This window comes from Hyperoodon ampullatus (genome assembly GCF_949752795.1).
Source record: "Hyperoodon ampullatus genome assembly, chromosome: 13".
Lineage (NCBI taxonomy): Eukaryota > Metazoa > Chordata > Mammalia > Artiodactyla > Ziphiidae > Hyperoodon > Hyperoodon ampullatus.
The window spans coordinates 85,367,515-85,394,481 of record NC_136926.1 but is presented as its reverse complement, the minus strand read 5'-3'; the positions used below and the strand labels follow the sequence as shown (position 1 = coordinate 85,394,481).

Here is a 26,967-nt window from a genome sequence, read left to right as displayed (position 1 = left end):
CTGGCTCCAGATCACGGCAGCACCCAGGTAGGCACCTGGCTTGGGGCCGGGTAGAAAACCCAGATGGACCTGGGAAAGCTGGGGACACTCATCGTGACCCCTAGAGGCAGAAAACCATGGCTCTGCACCCAGACAGTCCAAGGTTGGGATCTCCTAGACTCAGTGACCTCAGCCTTTGTCCTGCCTGTCTTGCCTGGTGGTAGCTGAATAATTGACCAGACGTTGCAGGGCTCAGAGATTCAGCAGGAACATAGATCAGTGAATGAGTAATCTTATAATTTAGGTGCTTGGTAAAACTGATGTTACATTGCTCAGAAGTGGTTACAATACATTTTAACCAGCCTTGTTAATTGACTAATATGAACACCCCTTTAAAAATATAAATGGGGATCATAAACTTCTTGTATATTTAGTTCTTGAGAAGTCTGCCAAATACACCAGTTAGGTCCCACAAAATCCAAAATGTCAAAAGATTCTATGTAATATGGCATGCACAAACCAAGCTTAATAGCAGAAAAATACCAAATTCCTGCCCATACTCAACAGACAGCATTTAAATGTTCTCCAGCATCAGAGGAATGGTGGCTAAAGCCTCAGCTGGGTCCCATTTCTGTGACGCGGTTCAGGACAAGCCGAATTACTGGCCCTCTGGTCCAGCCATTTTATTTTTTTTTTTTTTTTTTTTTTTTTTTGGTGGTATGCGGGCCTCTCACTGTTGTGGCCTCTCCCGTTGCGGAGCACAGGCTCCGGACGCTCAGGCTCAGCGGCCATGGCTCACGGGCCCAGCCGCTCCGCGGCACGTGGGATCTTCCCGGACGGGAGCACGAACCCGTGTCCCCTGCATCGGCAGGCGGACTCTCAACCACTGCGCCACCAGGGAAGCCCTGGTCCAGCCATTTTAGATGAGGTGCAGCAACTTTTAAAACTGACATTTCAAGAACCCATGAAGCAATGGAATGTGTTATGCTTGGTTTTTATTTAGAATCATGAGAAACATTTTTAACAAACCTTTAAATTCTCCATTAATGTGATTTAAATAATGAATTTATAAAGATTAAATCAGTTTGTTTAAATATACTCAACTGTAGAAAACTTGCATTTTTTTGTTTGTTTACACCGTCAAATCCAATCAAGCCAAACAAGATGGTTAACTAAAATGATTAATGAACACAGCATTAGCTGATGGCTTTAAATTTAGAATGTGTTACTGATGTCAGGGTTGATTAGCTCTCTATCTAAAACCGATGCTACTAAAAGCTTTGAGCAATTTATTAGATGTAGTCACTGAGTACAGTTCCAGCAGGGTGAGAGAAATTCTATCAGGATTAATTCTGCTGTGGCGAACTGACATGTGCACAGATGTTGACGAGAGAGCGAGGAGGCCTTCACTGACGGGGCAGGAAGGAAGAAGAAGCTGCAGGAGGGGCGGTCGGTTGGCATCAAGTGCAGCAAAGGTGAAGAGGCTTGGAACTTAAAAAGTGCTCATTTTCGCACAAGGAATCCCAGATGGCATAAGGCTATGAATATTGATCACTTCCATTTCAGCACTTTTGAAGGAGCAGGAAAAATAAATGAAGGGGAAGCGAGAGGTTAGTGCGGTATCATGCTTTAGTAACTCCTCTAAAAATGAGCCCACGGGGAAATTACAGTAGGCGGTGCTGGAGACCAACATGTTTGTCCATAAGATAAAGGGCACAAGTGGTAAAAGCAAGGGTGATGTAGGATGGACAGTCACCGGCTGGGATGACTGTGTGTCAAGCACTCAGGGGCCTAGAACGCAAACTGCAGTGACTACGCCAGTCAAATTGCAAGCGGAGAATCTCGGCAGAGACTTGTCCTCATCCTGAAGGGTACCGTGAGTCCAGGCCTGGGGCAGCTGCAGCAGGACTCAGGGAAATCAGGTCGTTGAAGGTGGCTGTGGCTTTAGAAAGGTGTGCACGGTGACACAAAACCACGTCCGATGTCTGCGCCTTGGAAATATTTTATTACTGGTCCAAATGTCCAAGGGAAAACATTATTTTGGGGACCAAATTCCTCTGGATAGTTAGATTTTGTTCCTGCCCAGGGTTGTGTGAAAGGGGATCTGTGAGTAGGTCAGGCCTAGGCTGGAAGGTTCCTACCCTGATTAATGCAGCTTAGCCATCTCTAGGAAAAAGGCAGCAAATACTTTGGATCCCTCTATGTAATTCCACCTAACAAAAGACGAGAGAGACACTGTTATTCCCATTCAGATGACAGAGAGAAAGTAGTCTACAGTTTAAACAGGAAGGCTTGATGACAGAAATTGCATCTGAAGTATGCAGCCTGTCTGGAGGTGACCGGTGTGAGGACCCAGGCTTGTGCAGTGAGGGGGGAGCGCCTACAGGACTCACTAACCTGTTGATTTTCTCGTTCTGAGAGTGCTCTCCGTCGTCAACAGCGCCCAGCGGGAGCATCATCACACTCTTCTGGATGGTATCCTGGAATATTTTGGCGACGGGTATGGTTGATCCATCTCGGATCATGTCTGGCTCTGTCCCAAACACTGAAACACAGGAAAAGGCATTTGAATAAAATAATGACAAGACTACCCCCAGTAATCTCCTCAAATGTAGTGTTTGCTTTGCCTTTTTCTTCTTTTTTTTAATCGTTAAATTCGATACTTGGGTTCGGTAAGCTTCTTGATTTCACATAATTTATATTATAAAATCATCAATAGAGTCAAGAAGAAAGCTGTGGTTGCCTTCTTTACAATTATCTACTTTTAAACTTTTTTTTTTTTTTTTTTTGGTCATGCAGCATGCAGGATCTTAGTTCCCCAACCAGGGATCGAACCTGCGGCCCCTGCAGTGGAAGTACAGAGCCTTAACCACTGGACCGCCAGGGAAGTACAATTATCTACTTTTTAAAAATATTTTTAAATTTGTATTTTGAACTAATTTTATACTTACAGAAAAGTTGCGAAAACAGTACAGAGTTCCCATATATCCTTTACTTTCCCTAAGGTTAACATATAAGCATTGTACAATTATCAAGAATAGGAAATTAACATTGGAATAATATTAGTAAGTAGACTCAGACCTGATTGGAATTTTACCACTTTTTCCCTTTTTCTATACCAGGATTGAATCCAGAATCCCACACTGCATTTTGTCATTGCTTCTGAGTCTCTTCTAGTCTGTGACAGGTTCTCAGCCTCTCTTTGACTTTCATGAACTTGACCCTCTTGTAGAGTACTGATCAGTTGTTTTGTAAAATGTCCCTCAGTTTAGGTTTGTCTGATGCTTTCTCATGATTGGAAGAAGTGATGCAATTTTGGCAGGGGCACCACAAGATGGTATACCCACTTTTATGGTTGCTTCATGAATTAAATATTGGGAAGGTGGGACTTCTTTGTTTTTTTGTTTGTAACCAATATACAGATAAATAGCTGTACTCGACTGTCACCTGAATGTCTCAGCATTTGTGCTCGACTTTCAAGGTATCCCAGGAAATAGTTTTAAAGGATATCCTAGGGTCTGGAAAGAGATGAGTCCAGACCTTCTAGGCTAGAGGACAAGTTGCTGGCGACAGAGCAGGAGTGAAAAATGAAACAGTCGCAAGAGAAAGCGTGCCCGACCTTCTTTACCCACAGAGCAAGGCGTGAATGTGAATAAAGATGATGGACTTTGTTAGCAGAACTGGTCCAGCACACAGACAGGCCCAAAGGTGCCCATGCTTTCCCGCAGGAGGACGTCGGGCCTTGCCATCTCACCCGCACGCCTCTCTTCGGCGGCGTCACATGTATCCTCCTAACCCTTCTTCCGCTTTTCTTCACTCCAAAATTGGCAAAATGCTGCGACAATTGGGACAGGGGGAATGATTATGCAGAGAAGCACGGCTCTAGGTCTTGGACTTGTCCTGTGATTGTAAATGTCTGTGTCCCTGTAGTGATAATCCTGACAGAGAGTGAGGGCTCCAAGGAGGTCTGGACCCCCAGTTCCAGCTCCAGCATGTCTGGGGGTGTGGCCCAAGGCCCAGCGGTAACATAGTGCATAGTCTACATAAACACTTGCCAGTGTCTTCCCGCCTAACATTTGGAGAGACCCCAAAACTCCCCCTGCTTTTAGGAGAGGCCCCCACCCTGCAACTGTTGGCAGTGGCCCATTCCTGCTGCAAAGAAGACTGGCTATTCCTTCTCCCCGGGCAGCCAGAAGCCCAGGCCTGTGTCCCTGCTCACCAATCATGTATCCTGTCCAGGACTTTGAAATACGTGAAGTCAAAACAGGCACCGCTGAGGAAATTACAAATAAAGCTATTCCCTACCTCTGGAGAAGCAGAATGGCATTGTAAAAAGACCGCTGGTTTTAGAGTCGGATAGGCTGGAATTGAGTTTCTCGTGCGTTCTGTAATTTTATACAAGGAGCACATATCCAGGAAGCTTCTTCAGTGGAAAGCTCCCATGGCCTGCCTTGGGGCTGTCTGCAGCAGCCAGGCAGTCCAGGATGGGCTTGGGAAGAGCAGGACCACACACAGTAATTAAAGACCCAAACCCGTGCCAAGACAGGTCCACGGTTAAAAGCTCTCGGGGGAGACTGTGCTCACCGAATACCCAAGCAAGCACGGTCAAGCTTACACACACACACCCCGACCAGGGGGAGCATGGCTCTTGGAGCAAGGCCTTTATGTAGTGGGTCTCGTTTTCTGCTTCATGCTGACCCGAAACCCACACCTCCCTGTGACCAGGAAGAACAAGTCCCCGCAGGGCGGCCCCGTGTCAGCTTGCTCGCTCCACTAAATTTTAGCTCCTTTCTTCATTTTTAATCCCAGAAGATTCCCTTTACTTTCATGCGAGTTCAGCTTTGCCTTTAAAAGGATGTTTTCAAATGTTGGTCATCATTTCCAGGAGTACTGGAGGTTTTCAAGTCCATCATTTTGCCCCAAATTCAAATCTCCTGGTGTGAGCTTAAACCCTGGCTTTGCCACTAATAGCTGGGTGCCCTTCAGCAAATTACTTAATCTCTTCAAGCCTTAATCCGTAAAATGGGGAAAGGCTGCTGGGAAGACTCATGAGATAGAGCGCTGTGCACGGTAATACAGCCCATATAAAAAGGAGAGTCGATACTGAAGTTTTAAATTCGTCTGCCATATCCACTGCTCCACCAGGCACCACCCCCTCTGTAATCTGGAGACTGTCGCACAGAGTGGAGGAAGTCAGAAAGAGAGAAACACACACCGTGTGCTAACACATATACATGGAATCTGAAAGAAAAAAAAATGGTGCTGAAGAACCTAGGGATAAGAGGGAATAAAGACACAGACCTACTAGAGAATGGACTTGAGGACACGGGGAGGGGGAAGGGTAAGCTGGGCCGAAGTGAGAGAGAGGCATGGGCATATATACACTACCAAACGTAAAATAGATAGCTAGTGGGAAGCAGCCACATAGCACAGGGAGATCAGCTCGGTGCTTTGTGACCACCTACAGGGGTGGGATAGGGAGGGTGGGAGGGAGGGAGACACAAGAGGGAAGAGATATGGGGACATATGTATATGTATAGCTGATTCACTTTGTTATAAAGCAGAAACTAACACACCATTGTAAAGCAATTATACTCCAATAAAGATGTTAAAAAATTTTTTAGTAAAAAAATAAAAATATCTGAAGTCCAACCTGTTTTGATGGCTCTTTTTGCCGCAAGATACTGATTATCTCTAATATTTGCAATCCACGGGTGTAGTCCTAGCGTCATAGATACAGTCATCTGGTTGGAGCTATTTCTTTTGGAGAATATAGAGTCAAGATGCTGCTTCACCTAAAAGGAACATTTTCAGGTGGAAGAGAAAATTTCAAGTTATTCTCTCATACCATGAACATACAGTCGTCTTTCATCAAGAAACTAATGAAATCACAAGCCAACAAATTCAAGTATTTTGGTTTTACCTTAGTTCTTCCGGAGGGTTGGCGTGGAGTGAGCAGGGCCTCCAGGACCGGGAGCTTCGCCAGTGGGAGGAACGCTAGCTCTCACTCGCCTTCCATCCCCAGACCCTCCAATCCCAGCTCTGACCCTCCCCATCCTCACCAGGGTGTCTGACTGTTAACGTCTGGTTATCATGAATATTGGTAATTGTGAAACACGATACAAGTACAACTTCTCCACCTGACGGCTGACCACTCTCTTTGGACTTAACCAGTACCTTAATGACCCTTATGGGGAATACCACGCATTTGGAAATTTCTGAGAAGTGGGAGCAGTTCCAGGCTAAGCTGTGAAGGACCCTTGTCATCAGCGCCCTTCTCTTCCTTGGCTCTGTTCCAGCTGCTACTCAGGAAATCCTCCGAGAACAACTCCATACTCTAAAATAGTCCTTCCAGGGACGACTTCCCTGACGCTCCAGCAGTTGGGGCTCCGCGCTCTCACTGCCAAGGGCCCAGTTTCAATCCCTCGTCGGGGAACTGGGATCCCACAGGCCACGTGGCGCGGCAAAAAAAAAAAGAAAAAAAGTCCTTCCAGTATTTGCTTCAACCAATATTAATGGACGCCTGTCATGTGGCAGGAACTGTTCTGGGTGCTGGGGTCACAGCTGTGAGCAAGACCAGGACGGTCCTGCCCTCGTGGAACTTATATGTTGTAGACAGAGGGACAAAAGGGAGGGAGGGAGGGAGGATGGAGAGTATTTTAGGATGTAATCAGCACTGAGAAGACAGTGCAAGGGGCAGTGGGATAGACGGGGTGGGACGAGGTGTTTCCTGAGCTTATTTATTCAGAGTCTACTTTCTGTTAAACTTGAGGTAAACGGATGACTGGTGGATAATTGAGACATGCACTCCCTCCAGATAACGAACGTTTTCATTAAAATGGCTGCTTTCAGAGTGTAGATTTCAGACATCACAAACTGATGACTGCAGCTTGCGATTTCCCAGCTCAGCCCGGCCGCAGGCAGTTAGCTTCTCCATCTGGGTGTAAAACCAATCTTGCCTTCAGAGCTACCATTTAATTTTGAAAAATTTCCCATCGCTCCAACTCCGAACGGTTACTTATCTGACTACTATAATTGCGTATAATTGAGCAAAGAGATTTTTACCGAACAAAAATTTATCAGTTTCTTGACATTTGTTCCAGTCCCTTTTGTATTGGAAAAAAAAAATGATACTTCAATGCGAACAGCTGAACAGCCCGCTAAACTGTGGCGTGCAGCGCTCAGAAATGGCTCTGCCACTGGGCGGGAGAACAACGCACACTGGTTACCTGCTTCTCCACCACAGACAGATTCATGTGAGGGACTAGACGGATTGAAAATTTTCCTATCACTCGGCCAGGAATGACTGTTTTGGCTCCAGGCTCATGAAACGCGCCCTCGATCCCATGAATAGAAAGAGATGGGTATCTCCACAGGCGCATTAGAAGTTCCTCCTAAAGTAAAATAAAATCATTTTACTATATAGAGGAGTGTTTAGTTAAAACGCAGTTGAATTATATTGCTTGTATCACCACTTTCTGTACATCTGTGACACCATTCATGACAAGTTAATTACCACCTTACTTAGATATGTCTCGACTAATAGTACAGGTGGACTTTTCCCTCAGGACCTGAGACCCTCTGCTGCCTTCACCTGCCCTAGCTGCTTCCACTGACAAGGGCCCCTCACCACTCCAGCTCTGAAGTGTGCAGTTAATAGATGGCAAAGGGGCCCTTTCCAAAACTGGGGTTCAATTGTACATTTCTATCCCCAATCATTGCCATGATAACTTATATGCTAAATGCATTTTATTTTCCAGAAGGTTTCAAAGAAATCTACAGACATTTGAGCCAGTGGCCACCAGAGAGCTAGTCTGAGGCAAGAGACATACTTCATAAGAGTAAACTCCCCACTTGTATTCGGCATTTTTCCCTCTCCTGGAGCGTCTGCCCAGGAGCCAGCCAGAGCTACCAAACGCCACAGCAGGCAAGGGTTATTTTTGTTTGTTTGGTTGGTTTTTTTGGTTGTTGTTGTTATTTTAAGGAGGAGGAGAAGTAGAGGGAAAAGAACAAAATCTACATTTACCAGTAGCCAGTGCTTTGGGCTCTGGGTTTACTTACTACACTCAAACAGCAATGTAGCAATTTACACATTAGCCCCGTAAAGCTCTTGGTTTTGTCTTTTAAAAAATGAATAATTAGGGGTCTTGGAGCTGAAATGATCTCAGACTATTCTCAACCTTTAAACAGAGAGGAAGCTCAGCTCACTGGCTGAGGGCTGGCGTGAGGCTGAGTCTCATAAGCCAGTTTGGAAATGCACGGCTGTGAAGTGAATCACTGCCCTGTGGTTAGGCGCCTGAGGCCAGTGCCAGACGGACCCCAAGAAAAGGACCAGTTGATCTAGACCACGAGGACCACGAGGTTTCGTGAAGGGAAACCTGCCCCTGATTAGCATGTGCTCTCAGCTCCGAGATGTGCAGAACAGCAACACATAGCAAACTAGGCACTGGGAAAATATGGGTTTTCATCGCTCCTCTTTCAGGTTACCTGTCAACGTGTGACCTACCTTGGTGTCAAACAGAAATTTCTTAACCTGGCTGCTGTTCCGGTAGTCCTCGAGGTCCAGATTGATGGCTTCATACGTTCTCTTTTCCTCCTCTGTAACAGGAGCCACGTGGTCATAGATTCCAGGGATCAGAATTCGACCAGAGGAGTCCACCAGGCTGCCTATGAGAGACACACAGGAGACAAAGGCAGGTGGAAGCTACAGGTGCGTGGGGTCCTTGCCCTGGAGCAGAGCCTCAGGGGCCCTCCTGGGGCTGCAGCAGGCCTGCGACCGGCCCTGGGCCCTACAGCAGAGCCACTTGTCAGTAGCTCACCTCCCAGAGGTGACGGTGGGAGAGGAGCCGGTCACCAGGAAGACTCAGCCTGCGTCAGACCCGTTCTAACGTCCACCTTGTCGACAGAGGGATGGAAACACTAGGCTCTGCAATCAGGTACATGTGGAGTGACTCACCTGTGTTACAGGCAAGTTCTCAGCTGCACTCTTACATCATAAACAAGGTTCCTTGTTTAGTTTTATCTTACCCTGAGTTAAAAAGTAATGTGTTCATAAGAAAAAAATTTTTAATATATATGTAGGCGAATATACGTACAAACCTGAGAAACTGAAAGTCATCGTTCCTCTCAACCTCTCTCCCCTACACACACCACAATAATATAATATACTCATCTTTAATCAAAAACTTAACAGCCTTGAGGTCTAGTCTACGAGCCACGTCATAACCATGAAAGCTTTCGTAGTGGCGAAGCAGATACACCGCTCTGTTATTTGTGAAAAAGTTTGGGGAGTAACAGCAATGAGTGAAAAATCATCAATGAGCATCTATAAAAGAAGCAGATGCTGAGATTGGGTAAACACGCTTGCTGTCTTGAGAAAGGACCTACAGTAAAGGCCCAATGCAACCACAAAGTAGACTAAAAATAAAATGATGGAAGTGCCTCCAAGGCAGCTAAATTCATCTTTAGTTCATCTGGGGCCTTTTATTCAAGTGAAGGCACTTCATAAAAATATGTGCCATGGGGCTTCCCTGGTGGCGCAGTGGTTGAGAGTCCGCCTGCCGATGCAGGGGACACGGGTTCGTGCCCCGATCCCGGAAGATCCCACATGCCGCGGAGCGGCTGGGCCCGCGAGCCATGGCCGCGGAGCCTGTGTGTCCGGAGCCTGTGCTCTGCAACGGGAGAGGCCACAGCAGTGAGAGGCCCGCGTACAGCAAAAAAAAAAAAAAAAAAAAAAAAAAAAAAAAAATATGTGCCACATGCTTCATGTGATTATAACCTGACAGTGTCAGAAAATTACTGTGAAGCACTGTATTTTCAAATCTTTCTGTTAACGTCGACAACCGCAAAGCACAGGGCAGAGGGCCCTGTGAGACCCAGGGCATCACACCTGGCTGTGTGACACCTGCCGTGTTCTGGACGCCACATGAACGCAGGGGACCCACCCGCACTGAAGACCCCGCCTTCCAGCAGGAGGGCACGTCTCTGACCACATGGGGCTGAATAACAAGCGTGACCCCATGAGTGGACGGCAGGTGGTTCGGCCTGTGTAGACAGAATTAAAGACACAGTAAACATCCACCAAAATCTGCAGGTGGCAGTTGTGTGAAATGTAAGGGGCTTCCCGGCGCTTTGAGACGCTCACAGAAGGCGAAGCCCTGAGGTGTGAGGATGTCAAGGCAGCGAACCATGAGGAGAAGTCTTCCCCACCTGGTTCTCAGCCACATCCTCCTCGGCCCTCCTCCAGCGCCCCCAGGACTTCTCCAAGCCTTCTAATTAATAAGATTAACATGACCCTGTGGGGAGCAGACAGGGACCCCCTTCACTGGGTGTAACACACACAGAGCAGCAGGACGACACCGCCGACACCACCGCTGGCTCCCAACTTGACGCATAACGTCAGTCAGCGGACCTGCGGGAAGAACGTCTTAGGATGACGTACGTGATCATTTCTGGTTCATTCATCTGCTTCACCAAATGCTCCATAGCTCATAAGGTAAAAACCGTAATGCAACTACCGTTAAAGAACAAATATTCTTTGTTCTTTAACGGTGAGAAAGGTGAGAAAGATCCAGGTATTGCGAGGTCTGAGGCTTATGTAACCTGAAAACCTCTTCTTTAGAAAGAACCAAATTGTGACTATGAACGCGCGCAGTGTTCCTGCCAGGACTGTGCAAGCGAGGCCCTGGAGATGAAGCCTCCTTCAATTCCGGGATCCACCCGGAAGCTGGGCTGTCCGAATGTAGGCAAGAGCTCCAGGTGAGTCAGGTGGGCAAGCTGCCTCTCTGGAAACACACACACACACACACACGCACACACACACACACACACGACTCCCGCCTGCATCCACCGGGCCCACCACCTGAGGAGGTCACGGGTAGGGGCAACGAGCAAACTCACTGGCATCACTGAGCCACGTGGGACCACAGGGACTCACAGGAAGGAAGCCAAGAGGTGTGGGTAGATGGGGCACCAACTCTGGATGCTTCTCCAGAAAGGTCTCTCTGCCACTGTCCTCAAGTACAGCCAGATGTGTCACAACATCCAGTGAACGGAAAAGGGGTGGACTGAGGAAGGCTTTCAGTCCATGAAGAGAAACAACGTGGACGCAATAAGCCTAAGAAACGTTTAGCCAAGGGGGAAGCTAAGACCGCGGTCTTCCTCCGCTCCACCCTTATTCAGGGCTGGCCTGGAAACCAAGCGGGAGACAACTGAGTCAAACAGAACTACGTTAGCAGATTGCTTGATGCTTAAAAAGTGAAACGGAAGAAGACATTACCAAGAAGAGCGACCAGATCTGCCATCGGTTCGTTAAGGATTCCACCAAAGGTCCCCGAGTGGAAGTCCTGGTCTCTGCACTTCACCTGCAAGACAGGGAACGGGAAGGCAGCTGCTTTCCGCCGTGGCTGCTCAGAGACACCTTTCACCGGGCGGCAGACCCGCCCCGGGTGGCCCTCAGGGCTCAGGGGTTAGCTGACGTTGTCACCACCGTGCTTCTGTCACACGATGTGGAGCGTCTGCCCCCCACGTCTTCAGGACCCACTGAATTCCCCGAAACCGACCTCAGCCCCAACCTTGCCACCAACAGCACCGAATCCCAGACCACCAGCCCCTCCTAGGCCTAACGACTGACGTGTAACACAGTTGCCTTCCTCTTGGTTTCACGCCATCTCTTGCTCAGCCCTCCTTCCAGAAACATTCTCCAAGAAACTTTCTTCTCCTTGTGCTTTTCCTGCCTGCAGGACCATTCTACTTACGTCTCCTCTGATAACTTCTTTTCTGTCTTTTCGCCCCCCAGCTTAATCCTTGGAGCACTCTACACACAGAGCTGCAAGGCCCACGGGACTCCCTTTACAACCTCCAGACTCTCAAGGCTCCTTCCGTAGGTCTGACCTTTGACCTGCTCACAAGACCTAAAGCTTCTAGTCGCTTACGGTACATAACACTCTGGGTGTGCTCCCAGCTTCTGAACTTGAGGAGGTCTAGAAGAGAACATCTTCTCTTACAATTACTTCCTCCTAGCTTGCCATTTCCAAAACAAGGAGAGATGCCAGTCCTATAAATCTATCCCCTTAAAATGATGTCGGGGACTTCCCTGGTGGTCCAGTGGTTAAGACTTCACCTTTCAGAGCAGGAGGTGCAGGTTCAATCCCTGGTCGGGGAGCTAAGATCCCACATGCCTCGTGGCCAAGAAACCAAAACATAAAACAGAAGCAATATTGTAACAAATTCAACAAAGACTCTAAAAATGGTCCCCATCAAAAACAATCTTTAAAAAAAAATGATCTTGGATTTCTCCCAGGCACACTATGTCCAATCGGTTCCCAAGTTCTAACGAGTTTGGGTTTTTTAATTCTCTTTGACCCATTCCGTCTCACCTTTCCTGCCCGGCTGGCCCTTCTCTGCCTCTATCACCATCTTTAAAGCCCTGCCAGGTGAATCTTCCATTTAGTCACTGTAGCTGAAGACCTCTATCTCATCAGGCAGTGATGCTAACAAAGCACTTTGGGGTTGCAGAGCCCCACCTCTGAAATCTTTTGCCGCCTTATCCCACCTCTGCTCACAGCTTCCCTCCTCCTGGCCCCCTCATCACGAGCCTGCCCTCCCCCGTTCTTGGCCACAGCAAGACGTCCAGTCCCTCGACCCATCCAAGACCTCCCCACCTCTCATCCTCCTGTCCTTCTTTTCTCCCCATTCAACCTGAACGCCCCTGTGCATCCCTTCAGCCTCTCTGTGGGCGGCGTCTTGACTGACTTCGTCTCCTCCATCACACCATCGGGCACAGCCTAAGCCCTGGATCAACCCTGCCCACTGGGGCGTCTCCACCACCGGCTCCTGAGCACAGCTGCAAACAATAGCCCACTGCTCGGACAGGGGACTAAACACCCTCCCCTGCCCACCAGCCACTTCTTCGTGCCCACCTGTTCCCCACAGAGACGACTTCCAGCACGTCTCTGCAGAGAAACTTCCTTGCGACTCAGCGGTAGAAAGAGGCCAACGACGGCGAGACGTTCCACGGCCTTCACGCCTCGGACCCCCGCGGGAGAGCGGAAGCCCTTCCCGGCTCAGGACCGCACCCGCCCTCCGGCTCTCATACACACCCCCTCCCCTTTGCGGTTTCCGGCTGCTCTATGAGGGAGGACTTTCTGATTCTAAATTGCAGGCTCCATCACAGCTTGTCTGCATTAATAGAAAAGGAGCCGGAAGCAGACTACGTGTCAGGGCGGAACTCGAGGTCGCTTTTAGTGATCACAGCAAGCCTGGCAGGATTACTGTGCTCACTTCAGAGGTAAGGAAACAGGCCCAGAGGTTAAGGTGCGCTCAAGGCTATTCGTCAGATGAGCCAGACCTCGGGTGCCGGCCTTGTCAGTGCTGGCACCCCTTCTCTTTCTGTCCCATACGAGGATGGCAGAGCAGGTAACGCCCGCTCACGGCATCCCGATCAGGCGGTCAGTCTCCTAACCCCAGAGCCCCCGTGCCTGCCTCCAAATTTCACAGCTGGAGCTCCTAAAACGTGGTGAGTCACAAACCCCTCTGAATCTTCTCTCCAGAAAAACGTACACAGCACATGTGTTCACGGCTGGGGGCTCCATGAACTCCCCCAGTCCCGAGACCCCGTGATCCCCCGGGGCCAGGCCCCCGGGTCGGTGTCTGCTCTGTGTCCTCCCCACCAGGACCCGGGCATGGATCCACCTCCAGGCAGCTGCCGTTGGCAAGTACCTCCACCATGAAGTAGCTGTTCCCTCGCGTCCCATACGTGAGCGCGGGCGTCCTCTGGCTGATCCACAGGTTGTCTGAAATCACGATGTAGTCTACGCTTGAGAAGAACCCGGCCTTCTCTTTCTGGACAAGTTCCTCCAGGGCAAGAGAACCAGCCTCCTCCATCCCCTCGATGATAAATTTGACGTTCACGGGCAGATCCTGAATTAACAGTGGAGCAAACCACGCTGTCAAAAAAAGTGGACACCTTGCCCTTTCACCTTTTAAAATCCAGGATTTGTTTGCATGTAACTTAAACACACTGAATTATTATATACATTCCCAAAAGCTCTGTTTATAACGAAGGAGGGTTTTTTTTTTTTTTTTTTTGCGGTACGCGGGCCTCTCACTGCTGTGGCCTCTCCCGTTGCGGAGCACAGTCTCCGGACGCACAGGCCCAGCGGCCATGGCTCACGGGCCCAGCCGCTCCGCGGCATGTGGGATCTTCCCAGACCGGGGCACGAACCCGTTTCCCCTGCATTGGCAGGCGGACTCTCAACCACTGTGCCACCAGGGAAGCCCCTATAACGAGGGAGTTTTAACTCAGGTTGTGACGGAGAATTCAAGGTAATGGCCAGTGAGCCATCAACCTAAGACTGATGACAGAGGATCTGGGCAGGGCATCCCTAAAGAAAAGGCTGCGTCCACCATATGGGGTTCCGCTCGGCCCCTGCAGAGAAGCCCGTTCCTCCTTCTCCCCAGAAGGAATTTTTCCAGAAAGGTTACTCAATCACAAATCTCTTTTCTGTCCTCATAATTCTGAGCATGATAAATGAGAATCTTTCCTTTGAAAGGTTGTCTAATGTTTAAGCCTCAGGATAATTTTCATTTCAAGTATCTGTTATTTTTCAGCTACGAGTTCAATCTGCCTTTTAACTTATTCAAAGGCTTTGATCTTGCGGCAAAATGGACCTTGAGTTTTTCTCTAATATTAGGACATGGAATAGCGCCTTTAGAATTTTTACAATGTGCCTTTCCCCCATTTGGTTTTGATCTTTTTGTATCTGTATAATTTATAACTTCATATCTTTGAGAGCCGTGTGGAGAAGAGAGGTGGATGGCTTTTCCTAGAGCATAAGGCGCGTGCAGGGCGGGGGTAAACAGTTATTCTATGCAGACGAGGCAACGCAAACACACTCATTAGCTCTAATAAGTGGGATTGCCTGGCCCCAGATTAACAAAGGCAGGACGAGTGGAGGATTATGTATTAGAAAATGTGTCCTTCGGTCATTCAGCTGCTTAAGGGCATTTGGGGATAACAAGTTTTCCAATGCATTCCTTGAATACATTTCTATGTGTCTTAGGAAGTTAAGCTAAAGTTCTGCAATCTTAATATTTGAAAGCTCTTTATTAATATTTAACTAGAAAACAATTCCCAAGAACTAGCTGGAGAGCCTAAGAATTTTCTGGCAAAATGTGACTCATAAAATACAAGTCAATCGCTATTAAGTGCTGGAGGAGGACGTGGGGCTGGCAGCCAAGCCTGGGCTTTGGGCTCTGCTCTGTCCGCTGACACCCGGGGACCCGGGTCCAGCCATTCCACCGCTCGGCAGCCGACTTCTCTGTTAATCCTTGCCCTGCCTCTTGGTCAGACGATCCAGTGAGGTGATGTACCTTTAAGTGCTCCATCAGCAAGACAGAAAGAGGGGATGGAGGGCAGAAGGGAACGAGGAAAGAAGAAAGCAGAGCTCCTGAAGGGCCCAGTACTCGCAGGCTCCGGGGAACCCCTCCGTATTCACTGAACCCACTCAACAAGCCTGGAGACAGATGTGATCATTCCTAGATCACGGATGAGGACAGTGAGGCTCCGGGAGATTAACTGAGTTTTCTCAGGGCAGTGGGGACTTCTTATGTTCTGTTTGCGATTATATGTTTCAGAGTTGAAATTTAAAAAGCAAAGCACATTTTGATCTTTATATAGGACCCGTCTTATAAATATTGCTTTCCTCTTCGTAAGACAGGAAACGAGAGAGAGACGTGGGACGTGGGGAGGGAGGGAGGGAGGGAGGGGGAGAGAGAGAGAGAAAGGAAGGAGGGAGGGAGGGAGGGGGGAAGAAAGAAAACAGAGAGAGAGAGAGAGAGAAAGAGAGAGAGAAACCAAGGGCTTATTTAGGGGAGTGCCATGAACAAGAGGACAACCTTGCAGTGGTCAGCAGGGCCCAGCCAGAAAAACGTCCTGATTCACTAAGCCTGTCTTCCTCAATGAGATAAAGCAGTCAAGTCGAGAGCAGTTAAACCCTCTCTTCTGCTTATGTCTCAGGAGACAACAGACTCATGAGAGAGAAGCCCCTGGAGTCTGATGAAATCACCTCTGAGAAAGAAAAAACGCAACGTCAGGACCTGCTCGATGGACAGGATTTGGGAGAAGCAGCATCAAGGACCTAAACCTTGGGCAACAGCTGGGCCGCTCCACTTGTCTTGTGGACAGGTGGACATGGTGCCCGGAGACAGACCCACCCCAGTCATCACCAGCCCTGGCACATCACCATCACTGGCACATCATCCCAGCCCGACCTCGCACCGCTCTGTCTCGGAAGGAGTGTGCTGCTCCCAGAGCCGCTTTGGGGACGGGGTGGGGACACCGTGGGGACGGCTGGCAGGGCTTTGCCCTGTGACTGCCGACACGTCCCTTTCTGTCCATGAACCCAACAAATGGGCCCCACTTCCTCTTAAATTCCCAGTGTTCCAAAGTGCTTAATTCAATTCAGCCACACAAGTAAGATGAGGGAAAGGTAGCAAGGCTGCACATTTTTAAGGTGACCCCACAAACTCCTTCTGCACCCCCAGGTTGCAGAGCCCATACTCTGTGGAGCCCAGACTGGAACAGGCTGGGTCTCATCCTTGGGCCTGGTCTCCCTGGCACAGGCTCAAGCTCACCGACTAGCAGGGCCATTTCTGCATGAAAGGGATGGAATCACACCATCAAATCCACCCAGTGTTAGAGGGCCGGCGCCCATATCAACACCCTCACTTTTATAGAACAGAATCTGAAGCCCAGAGAGGTTAAGTCTCCCACCCATGGCCACACAGCTAGATTGGATCCTGTTTGGAGTGTAAGCATGCTCATTACCAGAAGAGAAAAGAGCAGTGCGAGATGAAACCATCCTCGTGAGCACAGCAAACGACACAGTTTTAGTTGGTGGTCTGAGAGAGTAGCCCTCCCCTCAAAGCTGCACCCCACCATAACCCCTCCTTGGACGGATTGAAACCGCTTCCCACAAGAATGGAAAGAACTCAGGGATTCAGACAGAACGTCACACCCCAGAGATCACTATCCTGATAATTTGCAAAGCAGCTAATATATTTCTTAAAGTGTATGTCTGTCTCTATTAACAAAACCATACTTTGTGATAAGAAGGACGGGTTGCAGATAAAAAAGATAAGCTGAGTAAGTTGAAGATAAAAAAAGACAAGTCCCAGCAGATGGTGATGTAGCCACAGGCTCATCATGTTTTTTGTTGTGTCACATTGTTGCATGTCAACATGCAAGGTATCACCCTGCCCCAGACCAGCTGGGTGGCTTTGAGTACGTTCCCTTCCTTTCCCAAGCCTCTCTCTCTTTACCTGTAAAATGCGTGTGATTGTAACACATTCCTCTGCAGATTGCTGGGAAGAGTAAAGGACATCATGCAGCTCAAAGCCAGCTGCCTCCATCACCATCATCACCATCATCATCACCATCATCACCATCATCCCATCACCATCATCACCATCACCATCATCATCACCATCATCACCATCATCATCACCATCATCACCATCAACCCATCACCATCATCACCATCACCATCATCATCACCATCATCACCATCATCATCACCATCACCACCATCACCATCATCACCATCATCATCATCACCATCACCATCATCACCATCATCCCATCACCATCATCACCATCACCATCATCATCATCACCATCATCACCATCATCCCATCACCATCATCACCATCATCATCACTATCATCATCATCATCATCATCACCATCATCATCGCCATCATCATCCTCACTCCCAAGCACAGCCGGCACCTACCTCGTCCAGGGCTCTGAATGTGCTCACAGCATTGATCCACGCTAAAACAGGGCCTTTGTTGTCTGTCGTTCCTCGGCCATACAATTTTCCTTTAAAAATGGGGGAAGAATTTTCAGAAAAGCATGGACACCTCTGCCAAGTTGAGTGAGCCAAAACCAAAGGTAGCTTTACGGGTAATTGTTTTAATGGTGCTTTCTATTTTTCTAGGCAGAAGTCTTGCTCTGAAATCACAAAGTATTATTTCTTATGTACAAATAGTATGCTAGCCAGCAAACGTAAGCTAATTTGAAATATACAGATCCCTTTGGGCTTAATAGTAATTACCTATTTTATCCAAGTTCATTGAAGAAGACCCGCGGGTTTGTTGCAGAATGTCACGTAATATAGCCTCTCACTCTGAGATTTTACAATTAGCAGGGCAACAAAAAAGGGTGTATGTGTCTCTCCATTAACCTTTCTTTTCCTTGTCTTTATAAAACATAATTACATTTGGTGTTTTTTAAAAAGAAAATATGTGACCTACACAACTATTTTCCTTGAAACCCAAGAACTCTCCTCATGGGGACTTAATTTGCCCAGGGGCACAAAGGTTCATGATTTCTTTCACAACTGAAAGAAAATCAGCCTCACTGGACCAACCGGTGGACCATGAGGGCAGTGTTCTCTGCACTCCTAACAGTGACAGTAAGGCCTGGAGCCCGGGGCAGTCACATCTCGAATTCTTAAGCCCTATGAGCAGTCCTTCACCCACAGAAGAGCCCAGCACGAGCTGTCACTGACCGTCCACCTCCGTCAGCGTGTGAGGGTCCGTGACCCACCCATCCTCCTGTCTGGCAGGCTGCACATCCAAGTGGCCATAGAAGCACACGGTGGGCTTCTTCGGATCACTCCCCAGTTCGGCCAGGATGATGGGGGCTATCGGGAGGCTCTGACCATCAGGCAGCTGCAGACGGAAAAGGGATAACTTTTTTTGAAAAAAAGCCATTTGGTTCTTCCAGAAAATTCAAAGACATGGGTGGCGTTAGGAGTCTGTTACGAGCTCCAATCAGGTGCACACAGTCCTGTTAACAGACTATTCAGACTCGTCAGTGCTAAAGCAGGCGACACTGGGAGGGTAGATTAAAGACCCGTCTACTCCCGAGGGGCAGGAATAAGCCTTGATTCTGATGAGGGATTGGGTCCTTTGAGAAAGAGGCATTTGAACTTAAGGGAAAGAGCCATCTGGGAGGAATGTGAAGCACGTGAAGGACATGAACAGCACAAGTGGCGGGGCCTTCACGCGCCCCCTCCGCCTTCCCCCGTCCCCCCAGGCCCGACAGGACGAGAGGTCGATGCTCCAGCCTCCTGTGGGCTGAGGTGGAGATTCTCGCCCTTACTGGGAATCGCGGTGCTACTTCTGCTGAGCATCAGGGCAAGCAAACCCCCGTCCTGCCACCACGAAGGGAAGCCTGGCCGATGCCCAGGGAAGTGGCCGCTCGGAGGCGGGAGGGGATGCCAGCACCTGCTGAAAACCCGCGTCCACCAAGTCCACGTGGGCTCCCAGGTGCCGGAGCCGGTCTGCAGCCAGGCCCATCATCCTGAGCAGCTCTTGTCGGAGGCGCAGCGTGGGCTGAACCGAGTCGCTCTCGACCGCCACCCACTCCTTCAGCGTCTGGGAGGAAAGGCGACAGGCGGTCAGCACGCGGGTCATCCGCGTCCACTCTTGGGGGCGCACCTTGCCGGGTCCCCAGCGCCCTCATCTGACCTGGAGACCAAGCTGGGAGACACACGATACTCACGGCCACTGGCAGACAGCTGGAGGCATGACCAGGAGCTCAGAGGCCAGCGACAGCTGGTCAATGCAGGACGGGACGGTTGGTGGAAGGCCGCCTCTGAAGCCTGGCCTGGGCCCCTCAGCGCCACCAGGCTCATATACAGAAGGCGCGGGTACCCGCCCCCGTGTGGTCTCTGGGAGCTGAGAGCGGCCGTCCCTCGGGGGCTCAGCTTCCCACAAACGTCCCTGCAGGTCACTCTGATCCACCCCACGGTGGCCTCAGCTAGGCTGCAGGACCCCCCGTGACCATCCCATGCATTTCAGCTCTGAGGTCCCCCCTGGTGCATGTGCAGGATCCGGGAGGGGGTGTACCCCCGGGTTTGGACTCAGGGCTGGGCAGGCGGACAACCCGAGTTCCTGGTCCTGGTCCTGCCCACTACAGGTGGGTGACTTCGAGGACATTCCTGAAGCTCTGGAATTAGCCTCAGCTTTCTCCACTGCAGGAGGGGCGTGAGGCTCCCTCGCTGTGGGTTATGGTGGATGTAATGCTGTGAGACAGTAACACATACACACTTTGGTCTTTCTCCCCAGTTCCCGGCCAGCGCTCCTAAAACTTTTACAATTTCCTCAGCGATAAGGTACTAGGAGCATCTCTTGTTCTAATATTTGGCCTTCGACGCTGGGTCCTGACACAGAGCTCCTAATGCCCTTGGGATTTCCCGGGTGAAAAGGAGTGTGCTTTTGTTCTAGTGAGGAACTCTGGAGGCTCCTGGGCATGTGGGCCGGTCACCAGAAAGACCGAGCCGTGATCAGACGCTCAGAACTTCCAGCCCCAGCTCCCCATCTCGGGGGAAGGACGACGGGCTGGAGATGGAGCTAAGAATCGGTGATGCCTACATGACGAAGCTTCCATAAACATCCCTGAGGCTCGGGGTTCAGAGAATTTCCGGGCTGGGAAGGGGTGCCCTGCAACCCAGAGGACAGAAGCTCCCGTCCCGGGCAAACGTGTGGAAGCGTGTCCCTGAGTTCTGCGAGCTGTTCTAGCAAACGATGAGCCGGAGGAGGGGTCACCAGAGGCCCTGATCTGTAGCCGAGTCAGGCAGAAGTGTGGGCAACCTGGGGACCCACCACCAGCTACTGGCATCTGAGGTCGGCATCGGGGTAGGGGTGACACTACCTCCAGGAAGACAGTGTCAGAGGTGAGCCACGTCGCAGGACACCGGGGGTGCCCACAGAGAACTGGAGACTTGCTTGTTGTGCAGGAAACCCACACTCTGGGGACAGAAGAGGAAACACGTCTTTCTCGGTGAGGACGGAGTGAGGACGTGTACACGGGAGGCCCAGGCCGCAGCCTCGCCCCGCGGGTGCTCTGTGACCGCTGCTGATTCTCAACGTTAGGAACGATCCTTCCCGTTCCAGGGTCCGTACCTGAGCTGCTTACACTGGGACAGCCGCAGTGTTTATTAAAAACCACACATGTGGGGCTTCCCTGGGGGCGCAGTGGTTGAGAGTCCGCCTGCCGATGCAGGGGACGCGGGTTCGTGCCCTGGTCTGGGAAGATCCCACATGCCGTGGAGCGGCTGGGCCCGTGAGCCATGGCTGCTGAGCCTGCGCGTCCGGAGCCTGTGCTCCGCAACGGGAGAGTCCACAACAGTGAGAGGCCCGCGTACCGCAAAAAAAACAAACAAAAAAAACATATATGTGATTTTGGACTCTACTTCCTAACTTATTTTAGTTCGATTTCTATCCTGGTTGTAGCACTTCTATTTTTATTGTAAAGAAATGTATTTGATCTGAAGGAATATTGTGTTTTACATTTTTAAACTGGAATTTGTAGGGCGGACGCTGCCAAGTTAGCGCTAAACTTAATGGACTGGGAGTATCTGAGGCCGCTGCACAGAGCAGCGTTTGGGCTGAAAGGCCCACATTGGCGCATGCTCCCACCGCATGCCTTTTCTCTCCCCGCTGTGAACCCAGTCAGGTTTCAACATCCCAACAGGCACTTACATCAAGTTAACATGCCCACACGAGGAAGGATTCCATGAAGGTCAAGCTTAGGCACCGCAGCCTGGACACTGAGCTTTGTGCTTTAGTATGAATCATGGGGGATTCACGTCTGTTTGCACAGTAATATTCCTGACATGGGTTGGTTGACCCAATAAATGTACACTGAACACACATTGTGTGCCAGACACGGTGTCAGGGGCTCGGGGTCCGGGGTCCAGGGCGGCCTCAGGGAGTTCCCGGGTGGTGGAGGTGGGCCAGGCGTTCCAGGGGCACAGGAGAGCCAGCAGGAGGAGAGGGACGTGCCAGGTGGTGACGGAACGGGGAGGATGCATTTCAGCTCGTTTCGCAGGTGGAGAGGGTCCCTGAAGGGGAGGATGGGCCACCCGATGACGGTCCAGAGCTAAGGTGAGCTCAGCGGAGCTTGCTGGTCATTGCTAAACAGACATCCCTAGACCAAACGTGCTGGGAATGCCCGTTATGGAAGAAATGGCCAGAAGGGATCTCTTACCTGAACCTAACCAACATTTATCATTCTAAGTCAAAGAGGAGTCACAGGCATTTTAAATGGAGTTGTCGGGCAAAAAAAAAATCCACATCTCCCAGCAAATAACCATTCTCCCAGATTCCCAAAGGGTACATCCAAGCATTCTGTGCGTGCCATGTCTCTCACCTGTACAAATTCATCCTGATGGAGATCGATGTATTGGAAGACCTTCTCTAGCAGCCCAGTGGGTGGGGAGGACGGTGAGAACATGCCTCCGTCCAGCAGCAACAGGAAAGCAAGGAGAGATGATGCCTGTGAGCACGTGACAGGGGGATATTTTAAAATAAGGACCAGGTTTTGGACTTTCCACCTTTCAGATACTTCAAGAAAGTTAACGTTATCCAACACAGCTGATTCCAGTCTTCTGAACTAAAATAACACAAGGTAGTAGAATGGGAAATATATTTTTTGCTGTATCTTCACCCAAACCCTTCATCTGCAATGCTAAAGAATTTTAATAAGATAGAAACCAAGTTAACAAGCTTGTATTTAAGCAATGCTGTTGTTCGGTTTTTTCCTATGACACAATCTTTCCTATGGGTTCACTTCCTATAAAGCTAAGTCAGCTCCCTACATCCCAGGTGTTAAGGGCAATATTTATAAGAGAGGAAAACGTGAGATAATTAAAAACAAAAAACAAAACAAACAAAAGAAACAGCAACAAGACTTCTTTGTGTGATTAACCACTTTATGTAATATTAGAAAAGGACTGACTAAAATCCTGTGCAGTGCTGTAGGGTTTCTTTCCATCAGCTCCTGAGGTTAGAATACTTTGAGATGAAACTTACAAGCCACGCTGTGATAAATAACATCGCAGGACTGGCGATCACGTGGACACTGCTGGCCACGGTCTCTGCCTGGGAGCCCCCGGGCCGTGGCTTTCTCCTCTTTCCCTCCCACCAATCTGGCCTCTCTGCTTCCATCCCTTCCTCTGCCCAAGACCCCATTTCCTCCCTACCCCCTCTCCCTGTGACCCCTTCCTAGTCTCCTCCGGACTCCCACAGCAGGCTCCAGGCTGGGTGCAGAGCAGAAAAACTGGGTCCAGAGAGAGGAGGACTTCCAGGTTGCAGACTAAACTAATTATCTTCTTCCAAACCAACTCTTCCTTCTGGATTGGCGCTGTTCATTTCTGAAACAGACTTTAGTTTTTAGAGACATCTTAGGTTCAGGCTGCTTCTTCCCTTGGCCTCCAGTTGCAGGCACCAACAGAGCCAAGGTGAGGACTTGGGTCTAGAACATAAAGAACTACTACAACTCAATAAGAAAAGACAAATTACCCCAATTAAAAATGGGCAAAAGATTTGAATAGACATTTCTCCAAAGAAAACATACAAATGGACAACAAGCACATGAAGAGATGCTCAACATCGTCAGCACCAGGGAAACGCAAATCTAACCGCGACGCGACAACAGTTCACACCACTCAGGATGGTTAAAGTCAAAATGCCAGATGCCAACAAGAGCTGGTGAGGGCACGGAGGGATTGGAACCCTCGCGCACTATTGCTGGGGATGTAAAATGGTGTGGCTGCTTTGGAGACAGCCTGGTAGCTCCTCAGACGATTAAGCGCAGCGTATCTTATGGCCCAGCAATTCCACTCCTAGGTGTGTGCCCAAGAGAAATGAAAACATACGTCCACACGACAACTTGTGCTTGTATGTTTACAGCAGCATTATCTGTAATAGCCAAAGCTGGAGACAATCCAAATGACCAGTAATGAACGACTGAATGAACAAAATGTGGTACAGACACACAATGGAATATGACTTACCCATAAAAAGAAATGAAGTATTGACACGTGCCACAGTACGAAAGAACCTGAACACATTATGTTAAGTGAAAGAAACCAGAAACAAAAGACTACACATTGGATCAGTCCAATTATGTGAAATGTCCAGAATAGGTAAATCCTAAGAGACAAAAGTAGATTGGTGGTCTCCTAGGGCTGGGAGGATTGGGGGAAAATGGGGCATGACTGCTGATGAGTTGGGGATTCATTTTCAGTGACGAGAATGTTCTAAAGTTGATTGTGGCAGTCATTGTGCAATTCTGAATGTACTAAAAACCACTGAATTGCAATGCACACTGTAAGTGGGTGGGTTGTAAGGAAAATGAATTGTATTGCAATACAGTTGTTATAAAAATAATAATAATAAATGCAAGCATTCATTCAACAATATAAGTATATTACTGAGTATGAGAAATGTCTATAAAGGAAGCTAAGGTGAGGGTAAAATCAGGGTCAAAGCGAGCCATGCTCCTCCGTGAGTGGACGAAGCATTGGTCCAGCAGATGGCGCCAGTGAGCTGTTCAACATCTCCCCGTCCTCCTCCACGCCTCCCAATTCACCTTCTGAGGGCAGCTAAGTCCCGTGGGCAGAGCCTAGAGCCAGGGGGCTGCGAGGACCCAGGAGGAAAAGGCCCCTGCAGACCCACAGTGGCAGGACGATGAGGTTCGTGCAAATGGAGGAGGAAATTTTTTGCAGCCGATCCATCTAAATTAATATTTGAACTGTTATTTTTATTTTTCATTCATTCAATTTGCATTAAAAAATTATTTGGGGGCTTCCCTGGTGACGCAGTGGTTGAGAGTCCGCCTGCCGATGCAGGGGACATGGGTTCGTACCCCAGTCTGGGAAGATCCCACATGCCGTGGAGCGGCTGGGCCCATGAGCCATGGCCGCTGAGCCAGTGCATCCGGAGCCTGTGCTCCACAACGGGAAAGGCCACAACAGTGAGAGGCCCGCGTACCGCAAAAAAAAAAAAAAAAAAAAAAAAATTATCTGGGGGCTTCCCCGGTGGCGCAGTGGTTAAGAATCTGCCTGCCGATGCAGAGGACATGGGTTCAAGCCCTGGTCCAGGAAGACCCCACATGCTGCAGAGCAACTAAGCCCGTGCACCACAACTACTGAGCCTGCGCTCTAGAGCCCGGGAGCCACAACTACTGAGCCCGTGTGCTAAAACTACTGAAGCCCGCGTGCCTAAAGCCCGTGCTCTGCAACAAGAGAAGCCACCGCAATGAGAAGCCCGCGCACCACAACGAAGAGTGGCCCCCGCTTGCCGCAACTAGAGAAAGCCCGCGCGCAGCAACGAAGACCCAATGCAGCCAAAAATAAATAAAATTAATTAATTAAAAAATTATTTGGTGCTCTCCAGTGAAATGAAAGGAAAACTGGAAGAGGAAAAGGAAGCCAGAGGAAAAGGAGAGGGAGGAAAAACCTCGATTGTGAGGAACAAGAGTCCTTCCTGAGGGCTGAGCTTCCATCAGGTTTGTTCCTGGAGATGTGGTCCTGCCCACAGGGCCTGCACCACCACACCCCTCACCCCCAGAGCCTTCCCCCCCATCTGTCTCCCCTCTCCATTCGCCATCAGGCCTGCAGAGACCGGCTGTGGGCACTCATCCTGCTCTTAGGATCCGGGTGGGACCCCTGGGCATCCTTTGGTCTCCTCCTGAGTCTCTTGTGTTCCTAATCTTTCTGTTTGTTTTCTTGGGTTATAGTCATGCTTGACCTGAACGAATCACCCAACAAAACCCTAGGGACTTAGAAAGGGTATTCCTGGCCTTGGCCTTCGCAGGAAGGAGCAGTCGCTGGAGAAGGCAAGGTGAGGGTGAGGGTCAGGGAGCAGAGACGGAAGCCCAGGTCTTAGTGTCCTCCTGGGGGGCCGGTGGCCCAGCCTGGGCTGCAGGACCTCGCAGAGGGAAACCCCTTTGCTCCAGAGACTCCTGTTAATTCCAGCTGGTTGTTCTCAGACTGGGAACTGATGTTCCATGTGCCCCTGTGCTGAGTACTTACATTTAAATGTAAGGACCTACTGACTTCTCAAAGTCAGGCCACACCTCTGCGGTGTAACCATCCCCCACCCCATCCTTCCCCTAATCCAAAGGGCTTTACTTCCTCAAAGCCTCGCCTCCCACTGGACAGGCCTCAGTGGTCACTCTGCTCTCTCCCAGCCCCAGCCAACTACTGGAGACAGTTAGGTGAGCCGTGTACCTAGCTGACAGCGGCCTTGAGATCCCATGGGCTGCCTCAACCAATGACACTCCTCTATCTCCTGCCACGAAAACAGCAGGCATCTCAGAAGGAGCCTGGGTGGTTGTTAGTTTCTGATGCTAAACAGAATAAAGAATAGAAAATGAAAGCGCTCTCACCCCACACAGCCTGGGCCAAGGGAGTCTCCCCGGGTACATACAATGGCCCATCAGCCAAACCCTTTTCCGCCCGTAAGAAACTTTAGTGCCAGCATCAACCTGGATGCCAAGAATTCTACTTACCGAGTCCTTTAGAGTTCGGTGTGACTTTTACAGAGGTCGCTCTGCTGGTGTCTGCTTGGATGAATTTTATAATACAGGAAAAATGCTTTGTTAGCCTAGTCTATCTCACCATGAGAGGATTAAAAACAAAAATTCCAAACCAAAACACAGGCTTTTCTGGCTTGTGTTCATTCCTTTGACGGCTCTGAACTGAGCCCAGCAGTTCCTGCTGAGGTTAACCAGTCCTGCAGGCTGGCGAGGGCGTGGCTTTCAGAGGGCAGCCTGGACTCACGCCAGGGCCAAGGAGGCAGTTTCAAGGCGCGGAACGCCCCAGAACGTCCCAAGAACTGCAGTGTGTCCACCATGCTCTTATGGGGTCTGCTGGGCGAGTCTGACCCCAGAGAGGAGGGGTCAGTGGTCGAGCCTCACTCCCAGACCCTGAAGTGACCGGCGCGCCGCATACAGGCGGCTGGGACGCCAGCACAGGCTCGGCAGGGCCGCGGAGGGCAGAGGTCACCAGAAGCGGGGACGGAGGAGGCCCCGGGCGCCAGCCTGGGGCGCACGTGGAGCTGAGAACAGGCTCTGCCCCTCCCTATGGCCGACAGCCGGCTGCGGGCAGGGGGCACAGGCTCCAAAACG

At 49.8% G+C, this 26,967-nt stretch overlaps 1 protein-coding gene across 1 annotated transcript; it reads right to left on the bottom strand.

Moving 5' to 3' along the window:
- Positions 1-2,125: 2,125 nt before the first annotated feature.
- Positions 2,126-22,287, bottom strand: CNDP1 (carnosine dipeptidase 1; the record flags this gene model as incomplete). The annotated part of the gene is made up of 11 exons (XM_079718122.1): positions 2,126-2,192; positions 2,377-2,524; positions 5,633-5,765; positions 7,200-7,373; positions 8,486-8,646; positions 11,258-11,342; positions 13,699-13,899; positions 17,774-17,862; positions 18,554-18,716; positions 19,275-19,424; positions 22,204-22,287. 11 exons carry the CDS (start codon positions 22,285-22,287, stop codon positions 2,126-2,128), a joined length of 1,455 nt encoding a protein of 484 aa, XP_079574248.1.
- Positions 22,288-26,967: the final 4,680 nt, after the last annotated feature.